The sequence below is a fragment of the Myripristis murdjan genome, chromosome 6, assembly GCF_902150065.1.
Source record: "Myripristis murdjan chromosome 6, fMyrMur1.1, whole genome shotgun sequence".
In the NCBI taxonomy this organism is placed as follows: Eukaryota; Metazoa; Chordata; class Actinopteri; order Holocentriformes; family Holocentridae; genus Myripristis; species Myripristis murdjan.
The window spans coordinates 12956945-12974453 of record NC_043985.1 but is presented as its reverse complement, the minus strand read 5'-3'; the positions used below and the strand labels follow the sequence as shown (position 1 = coordinate 12974453).

General features: G+C 40.7%; 1 protein-coding gene across 2 annotated transcripts; it reads left to right on the top strand.

Moving 5' to 3' along the window:
* The first annotated feature begins 742 nt into the window (after window positions 1–742).
* alkbh3 (alkB homolog 3, alpha-ketoglutarate dependent dioxygenase) lies at window positions 743–16111 on the top strand. Of its 2 annotated transcripts, none has more exons than XM_030053597.1 (10): window positions 743–875; window positions 2545–2687; window positions 2973–3073; window positions 3205–3239; window positions 3863–3910; window positions 6030–6133; window positions 7924–8012; window positions 8668–8877; window positions 9852–9950; window positions 15643–16111. In XM_030053597.1, the coding sequence occupies exons 2-10, from the start codon at window positions 2612–2614 to the stop codon at window positions 15766–15768; spliced, it is 888 nt and encodes a 295-aa protein (XP_029909457.1). In that variant the 5' UTR covers window positions 743–875; window positions 2545–2611; the 3' UTR covers window positions 15769–16111. The 2 variants fall into 2 exon arrangements, with proteins under 2 accessions (XP_029909457.1, XP_029909456.1); XM_030053596.1 differs by having other exon boundaries at window positions 772–875; window positions 2604–2687.
* Window positions 16112–17509: the final 1398 nt, after the last annotated feature.

The window sequence follows — 17509 nt, the reverse complement described above, 5'->3', positions numbered from 1 at the left end:
TCTAGCGTGTCGTTCAGTCTTTAAGTATTGTTGTGAACATTACTCACACCTCCAATAATTATTACAATTACCAATTATAAATCAGAAGCTCATACATGTGTCCACTTGTGTCCTCTTCATGTAGTTGGTACTTATGTCCACATTATGTAGGAATATCAAGGGGTTAACTTTTTTTTTCTGGATGTACTTTGGATTGTATTCATATTCACTAAGGGAGATATGATTTTTTTCTATATCTAGCAAGAGAGATACTATTTAAGTACTTTTCCCATTTTTTTTTTTTTTTTACTTTTGCTGTACTGTTTTTATTATTCATGTATATATTTTAATATTTATTTATTTATTTAGAAACTGGCAGAGGGAAGAATGGGTTAGAGTCAGGGCATGAGTCGCAGCCATGGGTGGGAGAGGAGCGGGAAGGAAGAAGAGATTGTAAATAAGCAATATAAATAGAACTGAAATAAGAAACTGAGGCCTATTGATATATGTATTAGATTTATAATAACGTGAGAGACTTTGTCTTACTGCTATCCTGTTGGGGAATCACTGAAAAATCAATTTTGAAAAAAAAAAAAAAAAAAAAAAAGGGAGGATATTTTTCAGATAAAAAATAAATTTCAGAGGATACCAACTTCACTTGCCAACACTTTGTGACATACCGTGTCACCTTGTAAAGACACATGTTTACAATATGAGAGTGAGCTTACTGAGTTTACTCAAGAGTTGAAGGCGGAACCATATATAAAAAATCTCGTTTCCACGTAGGGTTTATTTTTATGGAACACCAGCTATGGCTGTCAACCTGTCGACAGCAAAACTTAGGTAAAACCGTATGTTTTTTGAGGGCTTTTTCCTGCGTTTTACGAAGCCGCCAAGTAAGTAACATAAAATGCAAATAGTGTTCACATCTTTCAATCAGACAATGAAACGCTGAGCGATTATTCATTGATGTAACTTTATATAGTTAGCTAGTTACGTACCTTAAAAGAACTAGCTATGCCTCAAAGAGGCTAACTAGCAAGCTAACGTTACCTAACTTATTTAGGCTGAACCCATTTTTGTTAACCTAAAGCCAGATGTTTAAATAAAATTTAAGAATTTCCTCGTGAATATTACGATAACTGTAACCAAGCAATGCATATTAAATGTAGACTCCCATTAACTCACTGTTAACCTGATCTAATATTTGCCGATTGTCAGCTATTCATAATAGGGGAGACTGGGGTAAGATGAGCCATTTTTCATATTTAGGATCACTACATCAAGGTAATCATAGTTTTGTCGCTAACTAACATATCTGCATATATTTCAGGATGTTGTGCATCTCTTCAAACAAACAGAATGAGTGTAAACATAACTGTTTCCATAATATAGCATTTCCAAAAAAAGTGGTCTCGTGGCACAACTTACCCCGTGTATGGGGTAAGTTGAGCCAGGGAGCGGGGTAAGTTGAGCCGTATCCCTACTCACCCCCCACCTTCCTCCCCCCCTCCATCCCACCCCTCCCTCACCTTCTCCCTCCCTAAATAACAGTCACTTCTTCACATTCATATGTAATTTTTTTTATTAAACACAATTCAGCAGGTACAATAAACAGCTGTTTTAACATGCCTTAAAATGCGCTTCGGAAGAGAAAATTAACAGCTGTGTTTTTGGAAAGAAAACACTAGAACACTAGTTTCTTGGTGTCCTTGCTGACAGTAAGGTCAGTTATGAGCATATGAACGTAACACATTTGGTGGCAACGGCCACACTGGCCGTGGCCCCATGCCCCCATGCCCACCGGGGGCATGGGGGCATGGGGGAGGGTTAATATTTATTTAATATTTTAGACATATAGGCTACAGCCAAAATACACTTACCCTATACACTTAATAAGTAATTGATATTTATTATTTTATTTATTATTTAATATTTAAGACATTTAGGCTACAGCCAAAATACACTTATTAAGTGTATGGGCCTCCGGCTCAACTTACCCCTGGCCAAATGGCTCAACTTACCCCAGAGCTACCATTTTGACTTTTTTAGGCCCCACAGCTAAAATGGTGCACTTTTATGCTAGGTTTATGACCTCATGTTGTAGCTCATAGATACCACAATTGATGTATAAAACAAATTTAAAATTATCTATTTGGTCTTAACACAATTCTCATGAAACTGATGATAGACTAAATTCACTTTTAAGAGTAAAAAATGTTTTTTTGGAAATAAATGTCTAACCACTTTACCCATGTGGTTCTTACCTTCACAGACTCCATGAAATGATGCCTTCCTCCTAAACATTTGGTCACATGATCAATATTTTTTATCGTTTCCTAGCAACAGGGGGTGGCTCAACTTACCCTTTGGCTCAACTTACCCCAGTGTCCCCTACAGTTATTTTTCCCTCAGAGCTTATAGTTGGCAGATAATGACTTATGACAGAGTTAGAAAAACAAAATGGCCCACAACTGGGTTACCTGCAAATGTGGAAATGACAAGTGCAGGGCTTTAACCAAATCTTTGTATATGCTAGCTATGACTTATAATTTTCCTTGGAAGGAAATCAGTATAGACAAGGGATCTGCTACTTGTGTCTGTGATGGGCTCTCCTCTCTAAGTAAATGCGATGTCGGATAAACGTCAGCGTGCCAGAATCCAGGGCTCCTGGGCCAAACAGCTGCCAAAACAACCAAGACCAACAGGTAGGTTACGTATACATATATACAGGAGCATACTGTACTAAAAAATGGCCTGTTCTGCCCACTCCGTATTTGTATTTACACATATGCTATGTTGCTGGCATCCACACAAGCAAGCACAGATTTTTTAAAACAGATTTAATATATTTGACACACATCCTTCATTCACTTCTGTTACTGCTTCCCTTGCATCCTCAACTAGATGCATAAAATGCATCTAGTTGAGTCCCAACTGAGCGGATCTACAGAAAACAGCTCTTTGTTTGTTTGTCTGTATTTGTCCTATAGGAATAATGCCTAACAACCCACAACCAAATGCTGCCAACCCAGCCCCCGGATCTTGGGGATTTGGGCCACAGCGGACATTTGAGTTTCACAAGCCCACCAAGGTAGAGAGTAAATGAAAAAGGACGCACCTTAGAATTCTAAGGAAATTGTGTGTGTGTGTGTGTGTGTGTGTGTGTGTGTGTTTTAAAGCAATTGCTAATCCCTCCTCTCTTTTCTCATTTCTTCACTGTAGTCAATAAGAGACGTCCCACCAGAGAAGGTGATAGAGTAAGTGTCCTGCTGAGGTTTCTTTCACTCTGCCCTTTTCTTTCTCTGATTGTTGACATCACGCTGAAATTGTTACAGTTGATTTATTTCTGCATTTCTCATATTATTGCATCCAGTCATTTTAAAAGTCAGATCTTAGGCCAGTAAGTGTTGGTACAGTCACAACATATGTCTGTACTGTTCATAAGTTCATTACAGCAATTTCATAGTTTCTTCATTTCATACAGATGATTTCTCTTCAATACTTATAATGATACTAAACACTGGAGTGTTTGCTCCTTCATCATGTCTTCTGTTACCATGTCTTCTGTTACTCCAACGCAAAGTTTGTTATTATAGTGCCACCACATGGTCAATTGATGTAATTTTTGTTGCCTTAGTAGTGGGTGAGATTTTCAACATGTCTGAGCACTGTACCTCTTACGGTTTCTGAGCTCCAGATACTTTTAGTAGAGAAGTGAGAGAATAATAATTCAAGCAGTCATAAGAGGGCTCCAGCACCTTCAGTGGTTGGATCCCTAAATATCTTGTCAATACCAGACTGATATTTTCAGCATTTGGTTTCATGTAAAGTCTATATTTATGTCAAGGTTGAGTAACATGCATCATTTTACTCTGGACAGGCAGGCAGGTGACCATGAGATCAGCCACGGACCATCAGGAGTGTCCAGGTGAGTGCAGTTCCATAGAGAAAATATTTCACACAGAGGGAAGTAAAGATACAAGGAGTCAAAGGGAAAGGGAGAGTGTGAACTTATAGGACAGGACCAACAGATGACAAGTTCATAGTGAGTGCCAGTGTTGGAGGCCTCTCGCCACTAGATGGCAGTCTAGTATTGTAGCACTCCTAAATATTATACCTTATATCTGACTCACCTACTGGGACATGCAAAGCTGGAAATCTGTAGAAATATGGTACATATGGCATGTTGGCCTTGAAGTAGAAAAGAACAAAAAATATATTTGCATTTAGATTTTATGCATTTAGCTGACACTTGTATCTAGCACAACTTAGAATGAGCGCAACAACCCTTGAATTACAAGCAACCAGCAGCAAGTTCAACAGTTGGAGCCACAGTGTCCCAACAATGTTCCTGTGACCCTGTAACGAGCATGTAAGAGACATGTGCCAGAAATAGCTGGGCTAGAAGATGAATTGCAGTTTCCGTCAGAGACAGGAGACTGCTACACCCCTGAACTGGAGGCTGCAGATGATTACATCTGTGCTGACTACCATCAGCGCCCTTGAGCAAGGCACCAAACATCTAATGGCTGAAGCTGCATTTTTACAGAAATTAAAACAAGCTGACCTTTTTTGTACTACTCTGCATCTGCATTTTTATACTACTCTGCAGAATGTAAACACTACACATTTTAATGTTCACCCTACTATCCTTTTATTTGTGCACAGTTGGGTAGTAAGCTTGCGAGTTTAACCACTTTTCAACTCTTACCTGTCTTTTTTCAACACTAAAAAGCAATTTGGTTGCTGGAATTAGGGCTGGGTGATATGACCAAAAATGTTATGATATGATATGATATTAAGTATCATGTCAGTTGATATCAATAATTCTGTCACATTTAAAAGCCACTTTCAGCCTCTGAGTGAAATCTGAAGAAACCAGAAGGCTCATTGTGCTAATCTCCCTCAGCCAACCAAAACAATATAACGTGCTGTTCCCGTGTGTAGTGTGTGTGTGTATGTCTCCTCACTCGTAACTGGATGTGCAACCAGATCGTTTCAGCTCTAGTAGAAATATTAAAACTAGGTGTTGGGGTGAGTATTGAACTGGTGATATATATATATATATATATATATATATATATATATATATATATATATATATATATATATATATATATATATATACACAATGTGTGTGTGTGTGTCAGTGACCTCTGTAAAGACTGGAGTGTCCCTGGACTGGGCGAGGCCTCACTGTGAAGGGGTAACGGTCACTGAGAATGTTATAATTCACTCCCTCACCCTAGTGAGAGCTGCTGTCGCCTGTGGTGGTGCTGAACATCAAGCACTACTAGCACTAGCTGATACACAGAGACTTTTAGTAGATTTGCAACACTGGAAACAACAACATCACTGGACTGATCTGAATTTATGAATTTTACATCTGATGAGGACATTGTCTTTCACTGTTACGGCCAGATTGCAGATATCTCTTGGGAGACTCATTCTTTCTCCCTGGTTTCCTTGCCTGTTGCTCCCCAGTTGTTTGCATCACAACCATGAACTTTGTGACAGACTCTTTGTCACACATTCTGAAAGGGTGCTATATGTACAGAGGACAATACACAGGATGTGATGTGTTTTGAAATGTTGCAGCAAATACTCTAGATGTTGTTATTGAGAACAGTGCAGAGGTGACTCTTCTTGAAGTAGGTTACACTGTCCTGACTGTACTCTGGAGCAAACGTTCCTTACCAAGGTGTTAAAGTACCAATCTCTCGTGCATGCTGTATCCCAGCTTGGATATAAATGCAGACTGCTTGTGTCTGTCCTTTGCAGCTTTGGTAATGTCCATTAATTGGACCTTAAGATGTTAAAATGCTGCCAAGTTACTGCTCTGCATCTTCAGTCACTGGCAACTGCTACATTTTGACGTGACGCTGTTACCTCTACCCTGGATCTCTGTGATAGATACATGACTGAGTGCGGTATCCTCCAGCTGTTTTACATCTGTTGTTGTTTATGCTCAGGACTGGCTCCTACCATTATGAACATAAATAAAAGTGTGTGTGTGTGTGTGTGTGCGTGTGTGTCCACCCATCCAGACTGCGGCTGCTTCCTGGCTTCCTTCCCCCAGAGGAGGCAGACTGGATGTTCAGTAAGCTGCTAGCAGAGCTGCCGTGGTCCCAGAAGACCAACTATAGACAAGGTGGGTGCCAGGGGCTTAAAAAACTTTAGAAAGGGGTACCAGGGTTCCCCTTTTCATAGCCTTTGTAGTGTGGGGTCATTTTTACTTTGATTTCACAAAGTTAAACTGTTTATTTTCCCCAGATGTGATTGTTCTCCACATGTAAAATATTAATTAAATAAAATGTAAAGTAGTATAACAAAAATCAAGATGAGAAACAAAAATGCAACAAAATTGAGTAACAGAAACAAACTCATTAAGGAGGAGAATGGTAGGACAAAAACAAAATGTATAGCATGAATGACCGGAGCACGCACACACTGAGGTGAAAGCACCTCTAGTCTTCCCTTCTCACATGGCTAAGTTGTGCAAGGAACACATTTGTGAAACAGCTGGCATTTTCCTTTAAAGGGAAAGAATAACTTTTCAGCACACATTGAAACCAGACAGGCTGTATACAGTGAGTGTGTTGGGATGCAGCCAGACGTTGCATCAGAAGTCAGCCCCTCTCTCAGCTGGCTCTCCTTCATCTACGTGCTATTCTGCAAAATGCTCACTGGCAGACAAACTGCATGATGAAGACAAGTGGCTAAACTGATTTCTAAACATGGAGCAAAGAGGGAGGTTGGCTCGGCCCCAGTGCATCACTCCTCAGACTCTGTCAACAATTGGGTTGAGGAGGAGGCAGAGGCAGATGGGTGTTTATGCCCCTTCTCCCTCTAAAACGCACACAAACAAGCACACACAAACACACACCTCTTTTATCCTGTACCCTGACCACCACTACCAATCACCTCCCCTACCACCTCCTCCTTCCTCTGTCATTCACCCTGCCTTTTATAACCAACTTCAACATACTGACTCACTTTTTCCGACCAGTCCTCAGGGCTCTAAATCCGTCTCTGTGACTGGGTTAAAGTTTTGTTGATATTTTCCCCTCCAATAGCATGTTTTTATGGGAGAGTTAAGCTTTTCTTAGTTGACAAATGAACACAAGGGTTATAAATATCAGTCCCAGGAGTTCTGAATTTTTCAGGGCCATAAAAAGTGGTGATCACTGGAGCTGTGGCCGTGTTTTTGGTTTCACTGTGTCCTCGTACAAATGGGTTGGACAAAATAAGTTAATGGCAAAGTATTGGTTCTTGGAAGAGGTCTTGTTCTCAGAGAAAAAGAAACACTGGGAAATGGAGAGAGAGGGAGGAGGTAGAGATAGGATTTAGATGTTTATCTTGCTTTCTGCTTGGAGTAGATGTAGTGACGTGACTTTTTGCTTTATTTGTCATGCAGCAAAGGAAGACCAGATTCAAGCAGAAACTAGCCGAACCATTTTGTTGGGATCAAATTGCCATGAACCAGTTGGTGTGACAATACAGAAATAGATCTGTGAGCCTTTCATGTAACATGTACAACTTGTTAGAGAAAGGTTGAAAGAACCAGTCTTTAAATCATTAAAAATTCAATGTGCAACATTCATAATTAGGTAAATCAATTATGTTGACACATTAGTGTTTCGATTTTACTGCGAGCAAACAAAGATCATCACTGAGAAATCTTAGCTATTAGTGGATCTGGTACATTGCGGGTCACCTGGTGCTTTGCTTTGTGACATAAAACAGGAGGGCGCTGTTTTTCCACTTCACACCAAACAAGTAACCCACTCTATGTAGACAACCAGTGAGGTTTCTGCAAAAAATGGTCTTAATTTGGAGAAACACTACCCATAAGGATATGATGTGTGAGACAGAGGTCAACTATAGTGTCATTTGTTTAATTTGTCGTGTGTATTGTGTTTGATGCCTGTGTTGGTCCAGGTGAGACGTACGAGGAGCCCAGGCTGACCTGCTGGTATGGAGAGTTGCCTTACACGTATGCTCGATCCACCATGGAAGCCAACACACAGGTCAGATAAACACGTTACATCTCCCTGCCACCAAGGCCCAACAGAAACAAGCACATTGCTCACACGGTATTTCTTTTTGGTTAGAATTATTTAGGGGACAGTTGACAGGTAATTGCTGTCTTGCAATTTAGCTAGAAGGCTAAATTTCATCTGCAGTCCCGGGCAGATGGTGGAAAGGAAAGCATATATTCAAGATACAGTAAGTCGAAAAATGTTTAAAAATGACAACAAATGTCAAAAATTCCAAAATATTAATTATAGGCATATTTTTATCTGTTTTTTTTTTTAAATAGTTGATTATTTTATTTATGTTTTCTTTCTCTCTTTGTTTTTATTATTTGTTTTTTTCTTTAATTCTTTTGTTCTCTTGGTTGCTTGCTGTGTTTTTGTTCTCTGTGATGAAATCATAGTGGAGGACTGTCTCTCCTCTCAGTGACTACTGATCAGACTTTGAAATCAAATCCTAAGGAAACAAGATCTCACCCTGCATATTTATTATCATTTGGGGAATACATGAGAATAACATGTTGTGCTTCATCTTTTATTCTTTCTCTCTTTCTCTCTCGCTCTCTCTCTCCCTCTCTCACTCACTTGCTCACTTTCTCTTCTCATTTGTAGTCTCTCTTTTTTTCTTCTTTTCTTCCTCCCAAAATAGTGGCACCCGTTGCTGTTGACCCTTTGCGAGGCAGTGCAGCGGGCGAGTGGACATAGATTCAATTCCCTTCTGTGCAACCTGTACCGGGACGGCCATGACAGCATCGGCTGGCACAGTGATGATGAGGCCTCCCTGGGTGCCAAGCCCACCATCGCCTCCCTCAGTCTGGGTGACACCAGGGTGTTTAGCCTCCGCAAGCACCCTCCACTGGTGAGAATCAGGCATGGGATGATGGTACAGCTTGGTGTGTTCAGGCCTGATCCAAATTATTATTAAATTATTTCACAAAGTTAAAGTGAAAATTATGTTAACATTTTAACAAAAAAATTGAGCACCAGCATAATTTTTTTTTTTTTTTTTTAAAGCTGTAGCTGATACAAATACACATTTTATTAGCCTAAATTATTTATTTGAAGTGGAGCTGCAACAGAAAAAAGTTGCCATGATAGACTTGTTGTTATGCTCCATTTGTCCAAATGAAATTCTGGTGAAATCCTTGCTCTGGTTGTTGGCTTTACTTTACATTTCATCTGCTCATAACGGTATCCACTGGTTCTTAAAAAGTGTGAGAAGTCCTAAATGATATAAACTCTTAGAACTCTCAAAAAGAGTTGACGCCTTTTAAACACAGCAATCAGAAGTCTTAAAATGTTCACCCTGTTTTGCTCATACAGAGGAAGTCTTTCTTCTAGACTGTGGCAGAACTGGTGTACATGTCTAAATAAAACATGGAGGGTGAGGATAGTGTTGAGGGGGAACAGAACAACAGAGGTAGAGAATGTGGGAGAGGGACGCCAAGAATGGCACACACTAAGAGAGGGGCAGCTGGAAGGCTTTGGGTCGGCATTGTGTTTACACTGACAGGAGTATTTAGTTAGCCACACCTGATAGTCATCTGTTATTTCAAGTGCTGAAGTATACACTTCTTAGGAGGTAGGCTTCTTTAGTTGTAATGTAGATGAGTTGTGTTGACAGTTTGAAGTGTTGTGTGCGTAACAGCATACACCCTGAGCTTAGTTTATGGCCGCTCTGCGTGTGCTTGTATGTTTTAGCATTTGACAAATACATTGTACTTTGAATGTGTGAGAGTTTGTGTATGTGCTGTTAAATGATACACTGTGCTGACTGTGTGTGTGTGTGTGTGTGTGTGTGTGTGTGTGTGTGTGTGTGTGTGTGTGTGTCAGGAAGAGAATGGCGATTACACCTATGTAGAGAGGATTCGGGTTCCTCTGAGTCATGGAACACTGCTGCTGATGGAAGGAGCCACGCAGGATGACTGGCAGGTAGGCTCCGCCAGTAAAGCACAAGGACCTACCCAGGGAACAGCATATACACTCATTTGCAAAACACAAAATCAGCAATGGACACACTACTATAAAGCTGTGCTCAAAGTTTGAACGGGCCCACACTAATGGTATACTCACACTTTGATTGGTGCCATTTGAGGCAACTGATTGTTAAAAATAAATAAATAAATAAAAATTTGGTTAGACAATTTTTCTTTTACTTGACATGTTATGCGATGAATAGATAAATGAATTAATGAAATTCATTAGAGCTAATACCTCTGGTCCAGAATCTAAAGTGGGCACAACCAGAAGTGGGTGTGGTCGTGTGTCAAGCAAACTGAGTCAGAGGGTTAGGGATAGGGTTAATAAGCCCACAAGGCCCCTGTGGAAAAACTGCCAAAAACTGAAGTGGGCGTGGTGTTAGAAAAATGTGAGCGTAGTCCAAGCAGTGTGAGAAGTTAATATTTTGTTCCTTATCCCAGGACAAACCATGTGTCAAATGTATGTGGTGTTATTTTAACCCACTGGGAAGTTCTGTGACTTGTTGTGAGATGCCATGCCCCCTTTTGACTGAAGGGTTTGAAAAGTTTATCAGGCCTTCTGTGGCCCATGACTATTCTAAGTTTTGTGATGACAAAGTTATATGCCTTTCTGTGATATGCCACGCCCACTACCACACACCCTTTTCTAGCAAATTCTACCTTGGCTGATGACCAACCTATGACTCCAAGACAACCCCCCGAATCCTCCTCCAAAAAAACCCCCAAAAACATTTGTCTAAAAGTTGCCAATGTGTGCATGTTAGCATCTAATTGTTTCACTTTCATTATCACAATGGGATAATGAGATGCTGTTGAACTGAATTCAGTGCTCCTGTTTACTGATCTGTGCATCATCAAATGACAGATGTGATTCGTCATAGTACATCTGCACAGCATAACAGATTGATTTAGATCTAGATCTAACTTTGAGCCATGCCATAGATGAGCCTGTTTACGTTAAACACTGGGATCATTGTTGCGGTGTTTTCTCAGTGCACTTCCCAGAGATCACTCTGTTAATCATGCTCATGCTAACTACACAGCTGGTGCTGCAGCCCGAGAAAATATCACTTTCTGTGTGCTGTTTTTTTTTCCCCAGAAAAGACCTACAACAGCAAAAATCTTTTGGTAGGAACAAGTGAAAATGGGATTACCTATACCAGGGTTGAATCATTATTGTATCATATCAATTGTCAATACAGAGTAGCAAAATGGAAATTTTGGATTATTACCGTAAGGTTTTTCTGGTATTCATTACATGTCTGTCTGTGACTATGGAGCATACTGGCTTTAGCTACACTGACTGCAGGAATTTAATATTACTTACTGACACAGTAAACTGTTTTATATATATATATATATATATATATATATATATATATATAGTATATTATTTATTATAGTACATTATATTGCAGTCAGGTGCTTCTACATAACGTAGCTGTTAATTTGCAATGAAAAAATGACCCAGACAAGCTGGTCTGGGTCATTTTTTTTTAAAATGACTTGGTAAATCAGGTTCAACACCTTGAGCTCAAACTTGAACATTTTAACATCTAGTTAGTCAGCTGTGTCTGGTGGCAGAAACCCAAAGAGGAGAAAACTCCACCCCCGGCTGTTTTCAGTAAAACAAACACCTCGGCACAAGCGGTAATCCCATCTACCCTCGGCCACTCAAAACGGTGTGAGAAACTCTTCTACCTCAAATGACCTCAGACAGGTGAGGACGGGGTCGATGGAGTGTGACAAACAGCTCTACAGTGTGTGTGTGTGAGGCTGTTAGTGCTTCCGCCTGAATACACGTGAGAGGATAGACTTGTGCTCAAGGAGCTCGGCCTCCACTCCTGACCGACAGGCAGCCATAATGGATGGAGTGGCCTAGAGAGAGGAGCAGAGATTCGGCATAATGAGAGCAATTTGTTTCACGCTCAGGGACAGGCACGCAGGTTTATATGGGTGCATGAGAGAGGATGGGAAAGTCGTTTCACGTGTGTGTGTGTGCGCGAGTGTCATTGTGAGGGAAGAAGTGTGTGTGTGTGTGTGTAGCTGGTTCCTATTCAAAAGAATGGGGTTGTACTCGATTGTGAGGATAAATGTTACTGTGGTGTTTTCAGTTTATAACAACAGAATGTCTTCAGGCTTCAGCAGGGTCCGTGGATGCAACATTCACTCCTGTGTTCAGGAGACTTATAATTTGTCATTTATTTCAAACAGGCCATTTTTACATCAGTTATTAAATAATATCATAATTACACAAATTCATACACATCCTGAATAGATACAAAAGATCAATGGAGTATATGCACACTGTTAATTGAGGAAAAAGCTGTTTAATTGCACTGACATTCCACCTATAGGTTCTCACAAACAAAGCATAGATACTAAAAAGTGACTTGTTATGGCATCATTGCTATGAGAAAGGCCTCATTCTATAGCTGAAGGTTAATGTTAGTGTTAGAATTATTAAGTCAGTGCAGTGTCTTAATAAAAACCTGTAGTCTTTGTACTTGTGTTGAAAAGGGCATCAGCCTCTGCCTCCTATAGAGCCTAATCTTCCTCTCAGAGCTATTGTGCACTTTCAGGTGGAAACAGGCTCTCTTCCAATACTTTTTTGCTTTGCTTTTCTGACCCCAAATCAACTGGCAGCTGAAAGAGAGCCATGTTAGAAATCATGGTATCAGAAAAGAAAGTGAAATATGTTGCTTGCTTGCAGAGTTGAGACAGAGAGATACCTTCTCTTAGAATGTGAAAACATCTGAAATAGGTTTCTTGCCAAGCAGTCGAAGACCATACGAAGAATTAGGTAGTGCACGCTTTAGGCATAGTGTCCATATACAGATAACACAGTAGGGTAGATAGATATTGCACTTTGTGTTTGTGTATGTGAGTGTGTGTGCATGTGTGTGTCATGTCATGATACGGACAGAGTCAATGCAGGGCAGAGTCTGTGTCAGTATCCGATGGTGTTCATCATTGAGAGACAGAATCCCATTCACAATAATCAGTCAGCTATCTTGTTTTGGCATTCTCACACTGCTTGTGCACTATTGTGAAACAATGCTGTGATGCCAAAAAAGTAATTGAAAAACAAGAAGGACTGACAGAAAGATGGAAAGGCAGAGAGACAGACATGGGATTGCGAGAGAGACAAAGAGGAGAGCTACAGAGACAAACGGTGAGAGAGGGATGAGCTAAACAAAAACGGAGAAGGTCAGGCATTTTATGGCGAAGCCTCCCTGAGTGTCTCTAGAAAAGTTTCATCTCTTCTTTAAAGAACCTGCCAGAGAAAGAAGATAGCTGCAACCATAATTCTCTCTGCCACTCTAGACCAGGCCTGCCAAGGAAAACCTCCAACTTTATTTTTGTCTGATCCTGACTTGCTCTTTTAACAACAAAACTTTAACCTCCTATTGAGATGGAGGCGGTAGACATGCATAGACAGAGTGGAAAGTGCGTGCATGTGTGTGTGTTCCCCCAGTACTCAGTCCCCAGAGTCATGATTTTTACTTTTAGAGTCTGCTTTAACTATTTAGTGTACTAGATAGGTAATGTTTTCAGTCACAGGAAATTATACTAAAGTTATGTTTAAATACTTATGTAATTTTATCTCAACTTCTTGATCCTTTTAATAAGTGTCAAACTGATTAGCCAAAGATTGCTTGTTTTCTTAAGGTCATTGATCTGAATCCTTTAGCATGATAATTTGGACAGGGAAAGTGAATTGCACAGTGCTCCATGTTCAGTAAGAACCACTGATCTGCCTATTAGCAAGGCATTTAAAGAGCAGTCATGTGCAGCTGACCAGCTGTGTGACTTTCAATATGAAGCAGTGGAATGCAGAAAAGGAGCGTGCTGCCTTTAAGTCGGCAAAAAAAAACAACCATAACAAGTAGGGATGCACCAATCCGACTTTTTCAGTGCCAATGCTGATACTGATGCCGGGGCCTTACATATCAGTCGATACCAGATACCGATCCGATATTGTTGATTTTAAGAAGCTACAAACCTCAACAGCAGCGGCAGCTCCCTTTGATCTGTTCAGCTGCTGGAATTCCTTGTGCTCCTTCATGTGGTGTTTCTGGTGGTGCTTGATTAAATTTGTGGTATTATATCTGGCAGTGCTACCACCACCCCTGGCAACATTCATTTTACATACATTGCAAACTGCCGTCGAGCTAGTTGGCGTGCTAAGGGTGAAATACCTCCTTACTGCAGACCCTTTCGTTCGCTCCATGTTGCTTGTGTTTGCAACTCAACTCAATCAACTCTCGCGGCATTGCGGCACACGTGCCACACAAGTTCCGTATGACATAGCCTGTGTCGCAAAGATTTAAAGGGGAATGATCGGTCTTACAGATCGGCTGCTTTTACAGATACCCGATTCAGGTAAAATGTAGATATCGGCGCCGATATCCGATGCTAATATCGGATCAGTACATCCCTAATAACAAGCCTGATCTGACATAGTGTATTATTTGATCCAAGAAACAGTTGTTTCTCTGTGTATGTGTGTGTGTGTGTGTGTGTGTGTGTGTGTGTGTGTGTGTGTTTGTGTGTGTGTGTGTGTGTGATGTACAGGACAAACAAACAGACAGTCATCCCTGTTTTGTGTTGAGAGGTCAAGACTGTGTTGAAAGTTGAACTAGTTGGAACAAAAACTCAACAGCTGGCGCTGGCCTGTCTGCCTCGTGAACAGTTTGTCACTGTGTGTGTGTGTGTGTGTGTGTGTGTCTGCCTGCCTGTCTGTTTCAGCTCTGTTTATGCAAAGAGAGAAAATTTGACATTTGTGTTGGATTATAAGACAGTGGTGTCTCATGTTGTATATTTCAACATCATCTTGTTGACCACAAAATAAACATCCCCTTCAGCTGAAGAAATCCCTGGCACCACTGATCTTGTCATGATCACATACTTGTTTGTTTGTTTCCTTATTGTAGTTGTGTGTCTGTATCTGTCTGCATATTCCTCGTCTTCTTATTGGCACATTCCAACAGCAGCAAAGTTACCAGGACCATCATGTGAAACTGGTCCTTTTTGTTTGGTTTTTTCTTTTTAAATTTAAGAATTTAAGTCTATGTATGTCCATTCCCATTACTAGGATTTGATAAGAAATCAAAAATCTGTTGCATATAGAACCAAAATACAAGAAAAATTTCATACTACTGTATTGCTGCACCGCTCATATGTCAGCTTTATGTTTGCAATAGGGAAGTCTAACATCTAGAAACGTTTGCAACCCCTCTACTTTGCATTAATCTGGTTGAACAGAGAATGACTTAGAGCAGAAACAACATGACATAAACAAAATCAACAACCATACATCAAGATGGAACAGTTTGAGGAGTGTTTTGCTGAGGGGGTTCACCGATAAAGGCATTCATTTGATCCTTCAAGCAAGCATTATAACAATAGTGTAGTTAACATTTAGAGACTTCATGGCTGGAAGTGGGTTTCCATTTCCATGTTTCTCCTTTGGTTTTGGTGTTCCCTGCCTTGGTAAGTGCATCCCTAATGGCAGATGACTGAACATAATGTGATGCAGATACAGACACAGAGATATGAAACTATAAACCAGTCCTCACCGGGTAAGAGCATCACCTAAATGTCTAAAATGTCAATGTAAAATGTGTATCTCTGTCCAACAGCATCAGGTGGCTAAAGAGTATCACGATCGGGGTCCTCGCATCAACCTGACCTTCAGAACCATCTACGAGGAGCCTGAGGGCCACAGGCCAGGCACTAAGCTACGCTTCACGGCCAAGCAGCCATGAAATCCCCCCAGGTCAGCTGCTTTTAAGGCTGAAGGAACTCTTCAGAAGGAGATGCTGCTAGATGTTGGAAGTCATGTTGAAATCTGGCCTGGATGAGCCCCAACATCCTCCTCAGTGGACTTGAGAGCAAATCATTTGATTACAAGGCAGAGTAGGAGTAACAGCTAAGTACTCACAACTTGAACATTTTTTGGCTCCAGAAACATCAGCCCTGCCTATTTGTACAACTGTTTACATGAAGTTGTTATAGCACGCGTTGTTTATTTAGTTCAATCAATTGTGCATTGTTTTACACAATAAGTAAAAAACTTTGATTAAAATGTCAGTTGACTCAGAGCTACATTAAGCAGTATATTTAATCTTTTTTTGCAGTAAAACGAACCCTTGCAATGTGAGAATGATCACTGTAGGTCTTTTTGAACCATACAGTTTACCGCAAGCCTGTTGTTATTGTCTGATTTTAGCTTTCAAAATTTCTGTAGCAGCCTGAGAATAAGCTCCTCCTCTGTCCTCCTCTTCACCCTTTCACTGCTTCAGCTTTAGTCAACGCGTCTCTGAAACCACACGCTCTGAAGATAAACACATGCAAATTTCAGATCAGTCGTGGGAGTGCCTCTGTTGCTGCAATCAGCACTGGGGAGACAAAAAGCATTCATTCACAGTAGCTTACCTTGTAGCTGAAAGTCTGCAGCTTCACCACATTTTCAAACTGAAGGTCAAAGACCAAATAATCTAAGTGAGAATGAAATCTGTTCCTGATTTCCATCTCAAAAATGCGTTTTTGCTTTACTTTTGGTTTTGTACAAGCGTTCTGCCATGAACCCAGAAGCAGCACTGGCTCTTTATGTTTACAAAGGGAGTTTGAGTTCTTAACACCCTTTAGTGGTCAGAAATTGCAAAGTGTAGCTTTAAAGGCTGAATTATGCTTCCGCGTAGGAAGAGCGTACGGAGGTTGTGCGAAGCTTACGGGGGTTGTGCGACCGCCGCAGAGCCTTGCCGCGCGCCTCCCAAAAATTGTAACTACGCGGACCCTACGCAGCTCCACAAGAGCTGTGATTGGTCCGCCGAAGTACACTATTTCCGGCATTTCGTTGCAACCGGCATCACATTCCTGTTGTTGTGCCATCAGCGCCGTTTTTTTTTTTTTTTTTTTTTTTTTTTTTAAAAACTGTTGTGTCTCGACTCGTCGGTTGTGTTTGAAAACTTTGGAGAGTGCCCGCACCTATACGACTTGTCCACTCGCCACAGAAGAGCAGCGACCATACGTCACAGGGTCTACGTTGGTGCTCTGTGTGTTTGCAGAGGTATGTTGGACACACACGCGCTGCGTAGGAAATGCACAACCCCCGTACGCTCTTCCAACGCTGAAGCATAATTCAGCCTTTACACTCAAAGATTCACTTTGTCTATTTAAAATGTACATAAAGTGCTTGGGGGTGGTGGCAGTAGGACAATGACATTAACCTGGGTGGGGAAAGTGAATGAGAAAGTCCCACCATTCCTCAGCAACCAGCACCACGGTGCCCCTGAGCAAAGTATATAATGCCAGTGGAACAAAACTAAATGCATCTTTAGTTAGGTGGAAAAAAAAGCTTTTTTCAAAATTATGTTTTCCTTTGATAATTTACTTTTGGTTAGTTATTTTGAGCAAATTAAAAGTTAAGACTTTGCCAAACATCCATTTTGACATTAAATTATATTTTGTTTTATTTAACAGCTTGGCTTTTAGGCAGGAAGTTGG

Coding starts and splice junctions, on each gene's coding strand:
- alkbh3 (XM_030053596.1), top strand. CDS start 833: ATGTTTTTTGAGGGCTTTTTCCTGCGTTTTACGAAGCCGCCAA. Junction 8,878..9,851: donor TCCGCAAGCACCCTCCACTG/GTGAGAATCAGG, acceptor TGTGTGTGTCAG/GAAGAGAATGGCGATTACAC. Junction 9,951..15,642: donor CCACGCAGGATGACTGGCAG/GTAGGCTCCGCC, acceptor TCTGTCCAACAG/CATCAGGTGGCTAAAGAGTA.